A 19,705-nucleotide genomic window follows, 5' to 3' on the forward strand; every position below is an offset into this window, starting at 1 on the left:
AAGTCTGAGGCGGCATTCACACTGACATCGATTTAATCGTTGGAGTTTGCCAAGTCACTGCACTGACCTAATGAAAAAACAGCTTAAATAAGCCTAAGCTGTTAGATTGTTTTCAAGCTGGTCAGTTTTGATGGCCAGCTTCAATCAGCAAAAAAACACCTTAGGCTTGTTAATGCAATTTTTTAGCAGGCTGTTGATTGCTAGTACGCGTTCAGTTTCATGAAATGGATAACGTGAGCTCCACTATCAGGTAGTCACTGTGCATTTGCATAAAGTTTGCTCAAATTTGTCACAAATTTTTTCTCTGGTAACCTCAAATCACCAACTATCGCTAAACTTGCTCTGTCGCTGCAAAACACTGTCAGTGCGAATGCCCTTTCATGTGATTAGCATATGCTAACAGCTTCTGGTTCTTGCTAGCAAGAACAGTCATCGCCGAATTTGAAAAGGTTAATAATGACCAATTCGTGTTTGTTTTGTTTTCTTTGTTTTGGGAAAAAGACATGGCTGACTTTCTTCAGGACTCTGCTCTCAGATCACACACGAGGATGGAGGGGTATACGAACGAATGGATGGTGAAACATTGTGAAGGTTTGAATGGCCAATGCCTGAGGATGCAGAAAGAAAAAAGCAGACAAGGTGTAAAAAAGAGGAACCAAAAGCACAAGGTACGAAGACGTAGAAGGACGTACGAAGACGTAGAAGGACATTTTGTTTCCCTCAAAATGGAGGGCGGATCGGCTTATAAATCGTCGATGGGGCATATGGAGATTTTATGCACACAAATATTCTCATCCTCTCTAACAGCCCACTCCTCAACCTCGTATATCTCTCTTCTTCTGTTGCTCTCTCTCCCTTTCTCTCAGCTCAGCGTGCGTTGTGCTTTGAAGTCACCGCTCTGACAAGTCAACCCTGATGTATTATTCAAGAAGACTGTCGCACAGTATCCCTCTTCTCTCTTCTTCACAGTTATTCTCTGGCTGTCTTTCTATTTCTCTATTTTTCTTTTGTTCTCAAACATAATATATGAATGTATGAACTTAGATAAGGATCCAGACAGTAACTGAGCAACTCTATTGTAACGTTCGCAGGAAGAATGGGCCTTATTGCTCACGGGTGTCTGTGTTTGTTAAATACTGTGTTGCGAAACTATCATCTCAAAAATAAATGAGTGTGCGTGAGAAGTCAATGCTGTCATTTTTCATGAGCGCACTGCGGTCAGAGTGTATTAGTCAGGCAGTGGTGTTTTAAGACTATATGAGTGTGTCCATGAGCATTGGGATCATTCAGTGTGTGTGTGCACTAACTGTGGCTTCCTGGCACGGGGTCTCATTCTCACTGCAATGATTGTTCTGGCATGTCTCCTTAAAGCAGACAGATATGTCATAACTGAACATTTCAGAGAGATAGAGAGAGGAAGAGAGGGTGAATTCAACAGGCCTGTCAACACGACTCAATCTCACTCAGACGGCACGCCCACCGACCGCCCACAGACAGTTCACCAACCGTCTGATGCATATTATGCACAAAACTGTCTCGATCTGGCAAACCTAATCTGATTGGCCTACTGGGTTTTATTTGTCTGCCTGGACACAAAGTCTTTGTTTACAAGGTATTGGGTTGACAAAACAAGCACAACTGAGGATGAAATAATTACTGGAATTGTCAGGTAAGTGGCATCAGATCTTTAAAAAGATATTCAGAGCTGAGGCCTGTTATTTCTCTCTTCCAAATCTACAACATTTTTGTTTTGTTTGGAAAGACGTTTCTTCAGCTGATCAATCAGATTATTGTTAAACAACAGCACAATCCATTGAACGCGCTGTATTCTATCCCTCACAGCCTTGTTTGATATCTGCCTGAAATTAAGTATGGCGTTACCCTGACTATGGTCCATTGAAATCCCAATACGTCATAATACGAAAAAAAGATCTGTCACTACTTCTGTTTTCCATTCCTACTTACATTTTTTTCCACACTAGTCTTTTATTATGATATAATCTAAAAAATTGTCCACTAATCGTATATTATCTCTACTTCTCCGCTCGCCTCTATACTCCACTCCTTCTCCACTGCTCTCTCATCTGGTCTCTGCTCTGCTCCTCTAATACCTTGTCATTTTTCTCCTTTCACTCCCCTTCTCTGAGTTGTTTCTCTCCTCTCATCTTGTCTTTGCTCCACTTCTCTCCTATCCTCTGAGATTCTATCCTCTTCATTTCTTCTTTAAGTTTTTGCCTCTTCTTTTCTCCACTTTTGTCCTCTCTTATCTTTTCTAATCAAAGTATTTTCCCTCGCTTCTACCCTTCTCTACCATTTCTACTCATCTTTTCTCCTCTCAGTCTGGTTTCTTAGCTGACGTGTCTCTTTTCTCTTTGGCGTGATGGCATCTCCCTGTTGCCAGCTCTCCACTCTGTCCCAGAACAGCCAGGACACCACACGTGTGCCAGCCAGCCGGCGACATTGAGACAGAGACACCGTGTATGTGTGAAAGAGAGGAACAAAGACTCAGCAGATGGAGAGACGAACAGGAGAAGTGGAAAGATACAGAGAACACAAACAGATGATCTGACAGTAGAAAGAATGCTGTTCAAGATGAGAAAATGCACAGGTGACAGTGCTGCGATGAACAAACAACATAAGACACTCCACCCACACACACCCCCCCCCCCCCACACACACACACACACACAGTGACATTTGAGTTGATCAGAAGCGATGACATCTGGACTTGAGATGAGGTGAAGGAGTTCAGGGGTCAGGGGTCGGGGAGGTGGCGGGTTATAACCCTAAATGTCTGAGATTGAAAAGTAGACAGGCACCTCTTACGTTTATGCGCGCTTGGTACTCGGCGCTACCGGCCGAGTTGCGTGCGGCGCAGCGGTACACGCCCCCATCGCGGATCTGGGGGTTGGTGACATTCACGTGCGAGACAGTGGAGCCGTCGGAGAGCGTGTACTGGCTGGCCCGGTGCGCCGAGTCCCGCGCTACCGGCTCGTCGTCCAGCGTCCAGGTGATGGTGGGGGGAGGGGCGCCTTTGGCTGCACACATGAGAGAGAAGGGCTCGCCAGGGGCTACCACGCGCTCACTGAAAGACGAGACGATCCGTGGGGTGCCGTCTGACAGGAAAAAGAGAGAGCAATACATATAGAAGACTTCATAATCTTTGAAAAGCACACTGCTGAAAATTTTCATAGGAAGTGATTCAAGAGTCAAGAGTGATTCAAAAATGGTAAATTTTATGTCACTAATGCTGTATTGCACTATGAAACTGTGTCCTAACCAGATATGTCACTGAAAAAAGCAAGTCAATTTGTTCAAATCATTTAATTAGGGTTAACTAATGGGTTAAACAGAATTTTTTAATATTTTGTCTGAACCAAATTTAAATGCATTTAATAAAATTAAATTGTAAAACCGTAAAATGCCAGATTTTTACAGATCACTAGGGATCTGCTCTTTTTTTTTCCAGATGCTTGGTTCCTTTCTGTCTCTGTAAATTAAAAAACAAATATATTCTGATAGACTGTTATGCATTTGCGTTGTGCAGTATTTCATGTTCATTATGAACAGCAAAAGTACCTGTTACTGGAAACTTGTCGTGTCATGCCTGTGTAGGACACAGTGTAACTTAAAAAATAATAAAATAATAGTAATCTAATTTTGGAACTTTGATGCCAAAAAATGTATTTAACCACTGCAGAGTTAGAATCCGAACCACAACCTTCAGCGCCATCCCATTATCCACTTACCCTCAAGCAGTATGATGGAGAAGTCCTGTGCGGTCTGACCCTTGCGAGTGGCAAAGCACTGATATGCCCCTGAGTGTCTTTTCTGGGCTGCCGTGATGAAGAGTGTCTCGTTGTGGGCACCCTGGATGGAGAAGTGCTGGTCGGGCACGATGGGTTCTGTGTTGCGGAACCAGGAGACGGTAAAGTGGGGCGAGCCCTGAACAGCACATGACAGAATCACTGTGCTGCTGATGCCTGTTTTCAGGTTCTTGGGGGATAAAGTGACTCTCAGAGGCTCTGTGGAGAAAGAGAGAGAGAGAGAGGTTTTTGAGTCTGAGGGTAAAGTTTTGAATAAATACATATTCTTTTAGAGTAAAAGTTAAAATTATGTTGTGCCTTATCAGTCCTATGTTTTTGGGACAGATAGATTAGATAGATGGATGGAGAGAGCGAGAGAAAATGTCAGTGAGCAATAAGGCAGCTGGTGTTATGTGCTGGAGGCCTTTGTGCATGATGGTGTGTGTGTGTGTGTGTGTGTGTGTGTGTGTGTGGGTATGTATGTATTTGTGTGTGCCCTCCTCTCCTCCTGTCCTGTCAGAATCTGTGTGAGCACACTGGTGTGATGTGCCCACTGGCTAAAAGTCCAAATGTCCACCCCACCTCCCATTCTTTTATTCCCCTCTTCCTTTCACATTAAGACTCCAGCTAATACCATCCCACTGGTCTAAGATCCCTTCCCATGTCTGCACATACACCCATTTCTGGTAAAACAGGGGTCAGACTGGAGAGGCCACAACAGTCTTCCTGTCCTCTCATATTGCTTTCTCTGAAAGTCACAGAGAAGGTGGCAGAGGCCTATCAGTGTGCCAAAATCACTTAAACACAAATGTGCTTCTTGCTTACTCACTCTCTGGTATAATCCGTTCGATATCTCTTTCTCCTTATAACACAGCTGCACAGGAGATAAGGGGCATTAGATTGGTTCGATGGCATGGTGTTGAACCTACTTGACCTGGACCCTCTCCTTTGAATGAAAGGTTTTGGATATTCCAGGACTTTGTAAGAGATGGACGAATAAATCATTCCATAAACTGACACCCAACCGGTGACCCAGATCCACTGGCCCTGGTTTTTTTCTTCTACTATAAATGGTGAGTACCTCGATGGGGCAGCCAAAACTCTGGGGCAAGAGTCCTCATCCCTGTTTCTATAATTCCAACTCCAACACACCTAAGCCAGCAAATCAAGTTCTTTGGATTCAGTTGAAAATCACAGGTAGGTTAAATGAAAGCAATGTCAGAACTAATCTTTCTGTAGGAAGGTTGATCTCCAGAACCAAGGATGAGGACACCTACTACAGGGTTTTGGTTTCTGCTTTGGGGAATAGAGTAGGTGGCTATTACTTTGAAGTTGCACGTTCCTACATCTTCTGTTAGTTTTGGAACAACATTTCAGTTAAACAAACATAGTTCTAATCCTACTCTTACTAAGCCTAACCACAGCTCTATCCCTATGCTTAAGAATGACTGTTTAATAGGAATGTTGTTCGAGAACCAACAAGTTGATTCAGCAACATCTCCTATTTGATGAAACTATGATAAGTGAAAAGGATGATAAGATTTAGCCAAGTATACATGTTGAAAGAATAACATAATCCCTAACCCCAGGCTCATAAGAATGGTGTTGAAGCTCTAACCACAGCCCTATCTCTATGCCTAACCATAAAATCCAAGTTCAGGAACGTGGTTCCAGGACCAACAAGAATGTTGATCCAAGAACATATCTAAAAATTAAAGGGTGAAGATAGCTTGTAACTTTTGAAAAGCTTGCATTTTTCCCTCATCAAAAGTATAATGGTGATGTTTTATGTAATTTACTCCTGCCCTACCACTAGTCCTTTTTGTCACTCCCCTCTTTCCCTTTATTTCCTATTTTATTTCCTTACCGATGACATTAAGGTGTCCTGTGACCTCTTTGGAGCCGAAGCTGTTGGTGACTTCACAGATGTAGTTTCCGGAGTCTTCCAGGCGGAGATCGCTGATTGTGAGGCCGGTCAGTCGCCGCGTCCAGCGGGAGTCAGCAGGAAGCGGTCTCCCATCCTTCAGCCAGCGGATGGTAGGGTTGGGGTACCCGGAGGCGATGCAGGGCAACTCTATGCTGCGCCCCACTTGTACCTCTCCTGACTGGAAACTGTCCATCACAGAAGGCGGGGATTCAGTGGGGTCTAATGAAAGAGAGAAAGCAATAATATCTAATTACAACAACAATTTACATACTTACATCTGACAAAACTGTCAGATTAATTCTAATGGTCTGAGTAAAGGTAGAAAATGCTCATGTTTAAACAAATTACAACTATTTACTATTACTTTTCTGCAAAATCCTTTAACTTAAATCATAAGCGGCCTTGAGGGAAAAAATATACAATTAAAAATGTAGAATATAATCCCTTTAAATACCAATGACATAAATTAGAATCTTAATGTTACTTCTCAAAGAATCACATTTAAGACAGTAACAAAACCATTTACGAAAATATGGTTCGTAGACTATGATTGACAAAAATGACAAAGATGTCAATTGCCCAACACACCCACACAAATGCTCATACTCACCCAGCACAGAGAGACGAGCCCCATTGCTCTGCCTGGTTTCTCCGCTGTATTTGTGCTTGGTGATGCAGCGGTATGTAGAGAGGGCGTCCTCTTTCTGAACGTCAGATATGTAGAGGGCCCCATATGATGTCAGGAAAAACCTGTTACCTGAAGACAGAGAAGAGGTCATATAAACATGTGCACATGAATTTCACTGACCCACAAATTAATAGAAAACACTGAAGCCACATGATTCTCAAAAAGTCCCTTCAGTACCAACTTTATGTGCAAATCTTCAACCACAGGAATTGAATTCAGTCAGTCACAGATAGAATAACCATCTTTAGACTTCTGCAAAAATCCCAACGTTATAATTGGAAAGAATACTTGCTCACTGAGATACAAATTCGTCCAGAAATATGTCTCCAGTTACTACATACAAAACTTAACGAGCATACATGAAAGAATTTTTGAAGGATACAACAAGTAATTCATTACAGACTAAGATTCAAATATTTGATGTGTATGTTATTGTAACAGTATATTACTGTCACGTTCATTTCACATCAGTGAGGCCTGACTCCACTCTGATTTATCTATACATCCATGAAGGCCATATTTTACATTGCAGCACTCACCCAGAAGCCAGAAGTGGTTGATAAATGTTTCTCCTTCCTTTTCAGTCCTTCTTATTCAAATCAGTACATTTTAGCTGTGAATATTTCTGACACAAAAAAGACTCTGAAAGTTTACAAATAATATGTTTGATGATATGTGTTGTTTATGGTCATTGTGTGTGATTTCATAGTTAGGCAGAATTTTTATGGACACTATATAGAGATCTGTATCTATATTGTTTCTCAGTGGGGGCAACATCCTCAGAAACATCTAAACACCTAAGTTAATAATTGAAACATAACTGAGAAGTCCCCTGAGCTATGAAAGAGCAACCTACGAGCAATACAATGTGAGTGCGTAGAGTACAAAAAAAAAAAGAGTTTGTCTGTGTTCTGCTAAACTGCACATCACTGGTCACAATAACAACAGTAAAGTATGTCAGTGTGTGAGAACAGTCAGTCAGTCCCTTTGTGTGTCCTACTTTCTCCAGGCAGGCAAGGCATGTGGATTAGGCCAACCGTTCCGTTATGAGAAAACTAACTGGACTGGAAATGTAAAACTCACAAAACACAAGTCTGACACAAACACATATATAAGCACACTTTAAGACCACACCTTCAGCTACAGGTCAACATCTGGAGTCATATCCACACTGTGACTCATTAAAAACATGAAGATGTGTTTAGACTATATATTTATGCTGAGGTATCATTAGTTGACTATCTTGTTTATCCATTTATATTAGGACAAACTTGTGCATTCAAAACTCACTCAACAAGACACAACGTTCCAACAGAAAGCAGGATTACCCAGTGGGAAGAGCATGTGTGTGTGTGAAGGATGGCGATCGATGCGTTTTATGGCTCGAGAGCTTCATCCAACGCAGATTTATGAAAGCGGAGAGGACAGGCTTGACTCGGCAGCCCACACACACACTCCATCACTATAACAAGCAGCTCACACACACACAAACACACACACACACACACACACACACACACACATACACAGACATGCAGATAGTAGCTAGAGACAAACAAAGACAATGGCTGGAAACAAAGATAAATTCAGCGTGTGTCTGTGTGAATGTCATGGCCATGTGATAAGGCAATAAAATGAAGTATGTGTGCACAAAATTGTGTGTGTGTGTGTGTATGGATGTGTGATTATTTGCATCACAAAAATGTATTGCTGAATGAATATTTGTATGACAGCTAAGCACAAGCATACGTGTGTATAGACGTAACACAGTGTCTGTGTAGGTATTGTTGTCACGCTGAGTGCTAGGCCCAGCAAACTGTAATTTAAGAGTCGGCCCTCGCGCTCCAACCTGCATATTAAGCCTTACAGGATAATATGCACTTGGTGACTTTAACCCCCTACAACATCAGCGCAACGCTGTCACAACATTTCACCCAGAGCGAGAGACCAGGGAGGGAGAGAGAGCGAGAGAAAGAGAGGTAGTCAGTGAGTAATTTTGGTTTAATCGCAGTCACTTGGATCTTTCTCATTGTGAAGACTGGTAAATTAAATATCAGCAACCAGGGATACAAGGTCTCTCTTTCTCTCATTTTTTCTTTTTCACCCTGCCTTCATTTTTTTTTTACCCCTTAGCTGTATAATTTGCACAGTTGAAGTGAAATATTAAACAGTTATTTCACCCAAAAATTTAAATTCTGTCATCATTTACTTATGTTGTCCAAACCGGTATCTTCTGAAGAACACAAAAGGAGATATTTTGAGTAAAGTTCACACTGTTCTATTCTATACAAACTGATCTTTTCTATACAAAAAAAGAGAGAAAAGAAAATAAAGAAACAAAGGTTTTCCATTTGATGTGCTCAGTCAACACTGTTTCATGGCAACTATCATAACTATTGTACATTTAGGCAAACTGGTAGCAAATTCATATGAATCTCTTTTTGTACATTTTTGTACAATCTGTCCCACTGAGGGTTAGGTTTAGGGGTGGTTATTTTTTTATTATTGTATCGTATTGTACGAAATTGGCACCTTGAGGTAATGTGGGAACAGTCAATATTTGCTGAAAATATGAGATTTCAGATCAACGTACAACAAATATTTTCAGAAAACATCACCATCAATTTAGGTTAGTTGTCATCAAGGTTTTAAATGATGTGATGGTAAAATCACACCATACTCCCTCCATTTTTATTTTCTTCCACTCATTTTCTCCATATCTCTTTTTCTCCATCTTATTTTTTGGGGGGGCTGAGGAGGGAAATGTTGCAAGCCATATTCAACCCATATTTCCCATATGAACACCACAGTTACACATCTGCTACTTAAAAGAAGTGGATTCCTTTATTTGAGTATTGATTTATGCTTCAAAGAAAATGCATACACCATGTGTGTATGTCGTGCATGTGTGACTTTACATAAGACATTTGTCTTCACACAAGAAGTGACCCGTTGGGTGTAGAGAATAAAAAATGGAGATTGATGGATTAAAAGAGAGACAGACAGAGTTATGCACATATTAGTCCCACGTCTCCTTGCGATCAGTTCTGTTTGGGAGTGCGGATCAATTCTTGTCTAGTCTTCCTTCGCCTTGAGGTGTGTGTGTATGAGTGTGCATGAAGGATTAGAGGGGGGGCATGTAAGGTCTGTCTAAAACAAGGGCTTGAGTGTACCACACACATACACGGTTCTGTGGTAGTGCTGGAGTGTGTAGCGTGGGCAGCCTGGGGCATCATGTCAGACCGAAAGAAGAAAAAAAATTGTGGAATTGGATTTATGTGTGGAGCATGGCAACCTTCCAGTTACATCTCACTCTACACAGACTCCCAAAGGCCAGAGAAACACACGCACACACACATAAAGAGAAAAGAGGTTTGTATACATGTTGGAGAATGTGTATTTTTTGTTACGGGATGTCAGGAGGGCAGGAAAACTCTCTCGCTCTCTCAGCACAGTGCAGCTGAGAAAGATCCGGTCTAAAAATAAAACCCTACCGGAAGTAAAGCCGCCATTTTCCTGCCATCCTTTTCAAGGTAAAAAGAAACAGAGTATGAGAGGATATGAATAGTAATGTGAAATACACAATAGTGTGGAAAATAGAACAACAACAAAAAATACAATTGAAATGCACGAATGCCAGGGTACACTGAGGTAGAGGCGGAGAACGACAGAACGACAACAGAAGGGAAAAGAGGAAGAAGACGTGCACGAGATGAGAGGAAAGAAATACCAAAATATCACAAATAAAAAGAGATCGAGAGAGAGCGACAGAAGGAGAATGCATGATGACAGAACGATAGACACATGAAGATGGAGGGAGAGAGAAAAAAAGAGGGGTGTGGGCTGTTGTTGAATTTGCTCTAGGAGCTCCCATGCAAATGATGGCGCCGCTGCAATGCTAACGAGGACCGGGTTTCAAACTGTTCGGCCCATTACTTATTAATGCTCTGCGTCTCTTCCCCCTCCCTCTTTCCCTCTCTCGCTCCACTTTTCCCCCTCTCTCTCTCTCTCTCACTGTTGCTAGGGCCCCTGCGCTCACGTGATGTGGGTTAGGGGGCGCTGCGGTGGCATGTGCAAAAACATAGCGAGAGAAGGAGGGAGGGATGATGGGAAGGCTGGCGAGGAGGGGAGTAAACGGTGGGGATGCTAACATTCGTTTGTTCGTTAAGCCACAAACGGGCTACCAGGGCACGCACGGAGAGCCTGGCACACGGAGAGACAGGCCAGCCAGGGCTCTGATTGGCCGCGGGCGGGACTCAACGTCATTTCGATGCAGAATATGGTTAACGAAGGAGAGCTGACAAAAATCAAGAGAGCTGAGAGAGCTAGAGGGAATCAAAGATTAAAAACAATGTCACCAAGTGAAGGAAGACAGTTGGTGATGGGACGGAGAAGGAAAGATGAAGCGAAAGAAATTCTGCTGTCGACTCTTTTTTCTTCCTTCCACAGAAACAGTCACGCTCAAAAACGCACTGCACTGCTGATGTTGTAAGAAAGCCTCAACCAAATCTTCCTTGACACGATGTGGTGTTTCCAAAGACGACTCTAGTTCCCGCTCGCCTGCCCTTGTCTTACAACAAAGCACCTTTTATACACCTGATGGACCCTTATGCTGGATATATGTAATGTCAAGTGTCAAGCTCAGTTATAATACAATGGACAGTTCTGAACATGGATGTTGATTGGTCAAACATCGTTAATGTGAAACACCTGCTTAACAGCACCCTTACACCATGTCTTCACCATATTTCTGACATACTCCAAGCTTTTGCGCTACTTCTGACAACAGAACCAATGGATTTGGAACTTTTGAGTGTAGACAGCCTTGAGCTGTTGCGCCTGGTTTAGACACAGAGTTAGAGGCAAACTATTAACTTTAGTTTACATAATGTATATCTTCTAGTGGAAGGGCAGCACTTAAAGATTTTTCAGATGTGCCCTTATTTTATTTATGTTGTGAGGGGATCATTTTAGCAATGCAGTAAGGCGCTACAGGTGTACTACATTATGAATATAGTCATGACCGAAGGGGCTGCAGATGCTCCACTGCATGTCATGCCTAAAGCCCAGTAGCTCTGACTTTATTCACATATAGTGTGCTCAAAGAACTTGCAGTTACATTTAGATAAGGAAGCAGATTTCTTCAACCAATGCACCACACATTTATTGTGCCTTTCCCTTCACCTACTTCTTCCACTTCCCTGCTGTCACTCTTTCCTTCCCACCCACTCTTGTCCAACTTCAGCCTGAGTTCTGTAGTTGCACTGGCTCCCGCTGTTCTCCTCGTCTCCATACTCCAACGTTCCGGCTCACTCTTCTTGAGAACCTCAATTACATCTGTGTGGGTGATCTCTATGGCCATGTTCACACAGCAGCTGAATACAATTATCAGTCCTGTATTTGAATCCTTAATACAGTTGTGTTCACACACGGTTCAGGTTTTTACGGCTGAGTGATATCAGCATTCTATAACCAAACTCACACTTGTAAATTTTCAGAAAATGTTTTTTTACGGGGGACCCCTATTGTGTGGACGGAAACAGACTGAGCAACATTCTTATATCATACAGTCTTATAGAGACATATATACAAGTTGTATGTGATTTTAAAGTTTTATACCCAGTCACTGTCTTCCACGAGAGCTACTTCCATCAGTTTTGAGATCTGACCCTCCAGTTGGTTAATTAAGATTTGATTGGACTCTTGTCATGTCATCTGTTTTAAGACTTTGTTGTTTTATGGACGTCGCCACAAATAGAACACTTGACTTCCAATTATATAGTGTTTGAGACATATTGTGAGCTTTTGTGTTAACAGGATATTTTGTGACACACTTCTGTATGTAAATGCAGTTGTCAATCCCAAACACTGACAGATTGAATGCAGCCTCTCTTTTAAAAACTATTTCCCTCTATCTAACACTTTAGCTATCTGATATAAGTTGTCCCACATTCTCTATCCTGACAGTATGTGTTCATGCAAGTCTGTGTGCAACTCAACATTCATTCTTTGAAAACAGACATAAACTAAATGTTTCTCAAGGGTATTAAATGTGTTTGTAGCAGTTTTAGGGCTGCTGATCTGGATTGTGACTTGAAGACCTCTATGATCTATAGTGGAATATGTACATCTCCGAGAAGTCACCTATAAAATCATTCTATTTTACTGCACTGATAACATTAAACAACACAAGACCCAATTGTTTTAATGTGAAACACAACAAAGCCTTACTAGATTACATAAAATACTAAGACAGACTTTTGAATTCACTTTCTGAGAATCAGAAAGGTCAAAATGTCAAATAAAGAGCCAGATGTCCCCCATGTAATCCATGCATGCATGTTAGTATTCATCCGAGTGCCTACTCCGTCCTGGTTTGTCCTAATGACAGGACACAGGGGGCAGGCATAAAACATTGCTGAGTGTGGAGAGTTCAACTATAAACATGTGTTCTTCTGGCCACAACATGTGTGTGAGAGTGTGTGTGTGTGTGTGTGTACGATTCCGCCATCATTGCATCGCCAAGGTCAGAGCGGAGTCACCCCGATAAACCTAATTTGCTTTTGATATCAATGCTGTTCACACATACATAATTACACATGCATACGCACATACACCGCCACAAAAGGAGTGTAAATAATCGTGAATGACTGGCTAGGTGTGGGGTTACACTATCTAATTGCATTATGGTGACTTACAAACTGCGATGTAACCTTCAAATCTGTCTTCAGCCTGATTCATGAAGAATAAAGGCTTGAATTAGTGGAAACAGGAGATCAGGGTAACTTCACAAAGATGAGCCACGTGAGGAGAGAGTATTCATATAGTGTCAAATAATTTCAGCACCAAGGACAGCACCAATACACAATCACAACTTCAGAACTGCTAGTAGTGTATCTGCACAGCTGCTCCAGTTCAGCACCTTGGACAGTTCCGAAAGTGCGGCTATCCACAACACAATCCCTTTTACATAGAAACAACAGAACGGAGGTATACACCAACAAAATACAACACCGCACAAATCCTAACCTCACAATGCCACATCATGTTACACCAGGCCATGGAGATGCCCAAAGGGTCGCTGTGGATACGCACAGAACAAATTAAATAGTAATGTGACATATGGTACATGGCCGCAAAACCCAGCCCAGCAACAGTGACACAAACATTTACTAACTGCAGAGGACAAAAACAGCTACCTGCTAAGTCTAAGAGGAAAGAGGGAAATGGAGGTGGGATCTGTGATACTATATCTGCCTGTCATTCTCTCCATCCATCCATCCATCCATCCATCCATCCATCCATCCATCCATCCACCCACCTATCTATCTATCTATCTATCTATCTATCTATCTATCTATCTATCTATCTATCTATCTATCTATCTATCTATCTATCTATCTATCTATCTATCTATCTATCTATCTATCTATCTATCTATCCATCTGTCTCTTCACATCTGCAAACACAAAAAATTACCACACAAAAATTACCACACACTGCAGTGTAGCCATGCACATTAACGAACATTTGCCCAGAGTGTGGTGTGTGTGTGTGTTGTTGAGGAAGTAATTAAGATTGAACTGCAATAAAACACCCATCCTGATAAATCTTAAGGCCTGTATTAACTGAAGTATCTGACTGGGGCATGAATGGGAATGAACAGAGCTCCGGCAGAATCAATACCCCCCTCTCTCTCACTTTCTTCTGCTCCACCTCTCACCGCTACCATCATTTCTTTTCTTCTGCTTTCTCTTGGCCGCAAAAGAATTACTCAGCGCCTGACAATAGGACATCTACACCCACTGACAATAGCCACTCATTCCTTCAGTGGCCCCCCTTTCACTATCTACACTTATGAATGATATCTCTCCTTCATTTCAGCTCTATTCACATTCAAAGCAGAGAGAACAAGCAGCCTGAAGTGTCTTGTAATAATAGAAGCATAGTTTGATAAAAGACGCCTGACACCTTGCAGGCTCTCAGTGACAATGCAAAAGTTGTGTCTGGGATGCTTGATGTAAGGTTGTGGGGATGTTTGTCATATCTAAAGGCCAGCTCATGAAGCTACAGAATTACCGGTCTCCACCTCTCTATGAGGTTGGAGGTCGCAACTGTGTAAGGTTCCAAGAAGAACATCTTACTGTTCAAGAAACGCACCTGTATGGGAGATTTCAGCTTCTTAAAAGACAATTTCACCCCAAAATTTAAATCCTATCATTTACTTACCCACATCTAATTTCAAATCTCCATTATTTTCTTTCTTTCTGTGGAACATTAAAGTTTTTAAACATATTAGGAAAGACAAAATTACAATTTTGGGGTGAACTTTCCATTTAAGTTTCAACTGAAGCAAAAGTTTCCATTTACCTTACACAATATTATTAAAGTGATTCCAGTGATTCATCATTCTACAGGTAAGTTTTGGGTCTTCTCTTATTTTCTCCTTTTTCCAAACCCTCCTCATTTCCAACAGTCTTCCACCTCTTGACCCTTCACTTCACTATATTATTTTCCACCACACCCTTCTTACATTCCCTCCCCTCTATCTCTCTCTCTCTTTCTCTGTGCAATGGTTGGAGGAGAGTGGGTTTGTGGAGGACTAATATGCTCATTAAAAAGGCATGCTTCACCGTCAAATGCCAGCTGCCGCTCTTTTCCCTCCTCCTTCTATCCCTCTCTTAGTTTCATACAGTGGGAAATTGTGAAACCCATGTTCAACCTCAACCACCGCTTATGTCTGAAAATAATAAGTCAACACACACACACACACACACACACACACACACACACACACACACACACACACACACACACACACACAGCCTGTGCTGGTTAAAGCCTCTCCCATACTCAGCAGCCTAATTAGAATAAATATTCAAGGGGCGCAATGTGAAAGAAAGGAGCAAGGGGAAGGACAACAAGAGAGGCCTTAACAGGAACACCACCAGTGGAGGAAGTAGATGCCAAAAGACTAGGAAAAAAGATGGAGAGAATGAACCTGAGAGAAGAAAGTGGGATTTTTTTTTTTAATGTGCTAAATTGTATCATCCATCCCTGTAGGTTGCTCTTTTATATAGGGCTCAGTTAGAGGTCTCCTAATATTTTGAGCACAGTTTGAGATCTTTTCTGAAAGAGTGACAGCGATGCCATAGAAGAATCATTTTTGGGTTCTCCAAAGAACCTTTTACCATTTTATCTTAGTCTGAAGAACAATTTGAAAATCTAAAGAAACGTTTCCTCTATAAACAACCTTTTGTACAATGGAAAGTTTCCATGGATGTTAAATGTTCACCATCAATGCCAATAAAAACCTTTATTTTTTTTAAAGTGTAGAGGAGACATGTGAGGTTCCTTTTTTCCCCCCTACAGAGACTTCTCCTTTTTCTCTCCATTTAATGTCATTGTTGTCTTGGAGATATTGAACAATTGAGATATTAAAGAGATCTGTTATTCTTCTTCCATGCTGTCATGTCTTCAAACACACACGTAAAAGCAGTTGACAAAATCCAAACACATTTGCAGTCCTTTTGTGAGTCTCCTCGTTTAATAATTAAGGCTCATTGATAATTGATACGGACACAGGCCTTAAGAAGCAGAAATAAGAAATTCATATCTAATGAACATCACCAAAGAGAACTAACACTACCAAACATGAGCAGATTATCTGCAGTCTGGAGGAAAGAACGAGCAAACCAGGCAAAAGCAAAAACGCATCTGTGTTTGCTGTTAAATATCTTGCCAGAAAATCAATTATTAATAAACTAACCAGGCCTGTTGCACTCAAGACGAGATGAAGCTGTAAGGTGCATGTGTGTAACAGACAGTGATTGATGTAGGAATTGTCGGTGAGGTTGACTTAAATCTGTAGGCTGAATGTGCAGAATACAAGGCATAAACACACACGCACATACACACATTACACACTGGCCATTCCCACACAAATCAATACAGAGTCTCGCCAAGGAAAGTTTGGCCTGGCTGTGACTCCTACACTGAGGCAAGAGCGCCAAAACATCACTCACGGAGAACTGCACTGCTTCTTCCTTAGGTTTGTGATTACGTTTGCTGATTTTTTTTTTCCCTTTTCATTTAAGATTTAAAATTTGTTTTAAATTGAGTAAAACCTCTAAACAGGTATATGACTGCTTTTTCACATTTGCTTATGTGCATTCTTCCACAAACACCAGCCTAAAAAGTATTCAGACACTTAAATCACACATACATCATAAAAAAATTACATTGCAAAGAAATTGCTCTAGAGATTTTCTGGTCTCAAGGTAATTTTTAGTGGATGTATGAAGTCAGCTCACCTCAAGTTTACACAGATGTCTTAGAAGAGTAAGCACAGTTCATGATATTAACAATAAAACATGTTCCACAGAGTCTGACAAGTTCTGAAGGATATAATAATAATAATAATAATAATAATAATAGTTATTAGTCTTAATAGTTATATTGTTTTATAAATTGAAAGCTAACCAACTTCATTTTGTGATTTTTAATTAATTTATTTTTTATTTGAAAAGTCTGTCCAAATACTTTAAAATACAGAAGAAAAAAAACTGGCAGCTGTAGTTGCCAGAAAAAAAAAAAAAAAAACTTTTGTTAATATAAATGCCACTAGCTTTGCTATTTTGTTACCTAAAGTAACGAATTTGTACATTATTATGTTTCCTAACCTTTTTGATGAAGGCAAAAAATTAGCCTAACTACCATGACTTTTTAATAAATAAATAAATAAATAAATAAATAAATATGTGTTAGGCACTGGCGACAGATGTTGTAGTGTGGCACTTGGTGTCCCCTCAGCTAAGGCCCAGGGGCCAAGAGATAGCACATGACACAGAGAGAGAGAAAGAGCAGAACAGTCTGTGTGTGCGTGTGTGTGTGTGTGCGAGAGAGAGAGAGAGAGAGAGAGAGAGAGAGAGAGAGAGAGAGAGAGAGAGAGAGAGAGAGTCAGTGTGGCAGAATCCTGTCTGCATCACTGTCTCTTCTGCATCGATGCCTCATGCTCTGCCCCAATTTAACCAATGCCACTATAATCAGTAAACAGCATACAACACAGGGGGAGGGGATAGAGAGAACACACGAAAGATAAAGAAAGAATGAAAGAATTAAAGGAGGAAAGAAAGGGGAGCTATAAATCATAACTTTACATATTCTTCATAACTACTTTAATATGCAGAAGAGTTTTTCTTGACAGTGACTCCATGGGGAAGTTTGGCTAAAGCTTCTATGAAGGAAAACAGAAACAGAAGATGACGTAGAGAAAGATGGAGAAAGAAGTCATGTGGAAAATAAAAAATAAAAGCACTGACATTCAGGTAAATGTCTCTCTCAGCTATATTTAGCTTTATGCAAAGGTAAAGACTGTGAGGGAATTTTGGTACATTGTTATTTTTTTCAGCGCTTCCTTTCTTTTAAGATTTTTATTCATTTATTTACCTTATATTTTAAAATATATTTAAAAATACTTAGAAAAGTCATTTTAAATTGTAATAATATTTAACTTTATACAGTTTTACTGTATTATTAATCAAATAAATGCAGCCTTGGTGAGCTTGAGAGACTTTTAAAACATGAAAAATATTGCCAAACCCAAACTTTTAAACGGTAGTGTACAAAAATCCATGTTACGTTTCCATGGAAAACTGTAAAATAAATAGTTCATCAGCCATTATACAAAAAATATATGAACACTTAATGTCTAAATTGACCAACCAATCAAGTATTCCACAGTGCTGTATAATACAAATAAATAATTATTATTATTTAGGACAGAAAGTGTGCAAAATAGCACATCAACGTAAAAATGTACTCTAAGAAACCTGACAGGCAAATGAACATGACCCTGGTGGCAAGAAACAGAGAGACGTTAAATTTGAGGAGGGGAGATGGAGGAGTGAAAAAAGGGGAAAGAGATGAGATGAGGCAAATGTAATGGGGGAGGGAGAAAGGGGTGACTTTATAATTTATGAGCCATGCACCATGTGCCTGGTGACATCTGCTATGGCACCGCTAATGTGTGTCCTCCATCCCTTTACTGGGATGCAAACATACTCACACACCACACACACTTTTACATACACTATAAATACAAAAATCACTTGCTCTACAAGAAGCAAAATGCGTAGCATTCAAAATGCATAGACTATCCATTTAAACATCAGTTCATGTCCACCACAGCAAACACATGACCGTCCAAGAACAGCTAAGTGCATTCACTTGAGAAGAACAATGCCATTGGAAAACATGCAGCTGGATTGTTTCCAGTGATGCGTGTTCATGTTTTGGGATTCCAAAAACAAAAAACAAAAAACCAGACCTGAATTCTTGAGAGAAAGATCCAAAAACAAATTCAAATTCCAACCATCTACTATCTATATGCCAATTATCAATTACTGACAGACTATTAAATGGGTAACACTTTACAATAAGGTTCAATTTGTTAACATTAGTTAACATGGTAATCTTAATGTTTTAAAAATTAACATATATGTTCAAACATATATGGCTGTGAATTTAACCAATATTTCCTGCCATGGTGTAGTGTTAACAGTTGACAGAGTGGAGCAGGAAGTCCAAGCTGCTGTGATTGAGTGGACTAATTAGCATATTCATGATTCCAAGTGTACTAAATGAAGAAAGGGTGTAGAGTTACATTCAAGCTATTTTAAGGCATGAAGATTTTTTTTTTCACAGAAAAAAAAAAAACTTTTATATATGTCATTTTGATAATCAAGGATGACTTTTAAGGGATACAAGTATTGACTGAATGGGGACTTTGATGTTAATGTCCACACTTACACCCAACCGTCAATGGATGGTACGAAAATGAGATCGTACAACCAATTAGCCAAAACGTAAAATAGTTACGAATTGCCCTGATAATGCGTTGGTCCTTTAGCCTTCTTTTTGAACTTTTTTTTTTTTTTAATTTCTGCTGAGATTGCGGAAAAAACACATTTAACTAAATCCTCAATTTTGAGACCAGAAGTTGAGTTGCGATGAGCACATTGATAGTTGTGTCTGTTAAGCAGCTGAGTGTTGATGGTTTGCATGTGAGCCCCCTTCAAGCGTTCACGGCCTGTCTGATGATGCGTTTCTCTGGCAACACCATGTCGCATAACAGCCCTAATCAAAAATCCTTTCAGAACTGGAGGCCAATCTCCTTTTTATGCACTGATTACAACATTTCTGCCTTAGCAGGTGAGAGCTGTGAATAGGCATAAATTAGAGGAAACCTAACTATAACAACGAGTGTAGTGTAACACATCTCTC

The 19,705-nt window shown here is 40.5% G+C and overlaps 1 protein-coding gene across 5 annotated transcripts in view; it reads right to left on the reverse strand.

The window, feature by feature from the left end:
- dscaml1 (Down syndrome cell adhesion molecule like 1) overlaps positions 1 to 19,705 on the reverse strand; it is a 111,912-nt gene that overhangs the window by 34,665 nt on the left and 57,542 nt on the right. For 4 of the 5 annotated variants that reach the window (XM_084127395.1, XM_084127394.1, XM_084127393.1 and 1 more), the window contains exons 4-7: positions 6,344 to 6,490; positions 5,674 to 5,952; positions 3,750 to 4,025; positions 2,820 to 3,116 (exon numbers count right to left, since the gene is read on the reverse strand). In XM_084127395.1, the coding sequence (XP_083983521.1) occupies positions 2,820 to 3,116; positions 3,750 to 4,025; positions 5,674 to 5,952; positions 6,344 to 6,490 (999 nt within the window). The remainder of the gene's footprint in view (positions 1 to 2,819; positions 3,117 to 3,749; positions 4,026 to 5,673; positions 5,953 to 6,343; positions 6,491 to 19,705) is intronic. The other variant, XM_084127396.1, reaches the window with a different exon arrangement.

Source organism: Abramis brama (genome assembly GCF_963993115.1).
Source record: "Abramis brama genome assembly, chromosome: 10".
Taxonomy (NCBI): Eukaryota; Metazoa; Chordata; class Actinopteri; order Cypriniformes; family Leuciscidae; genus Abramis; species Abramis brama.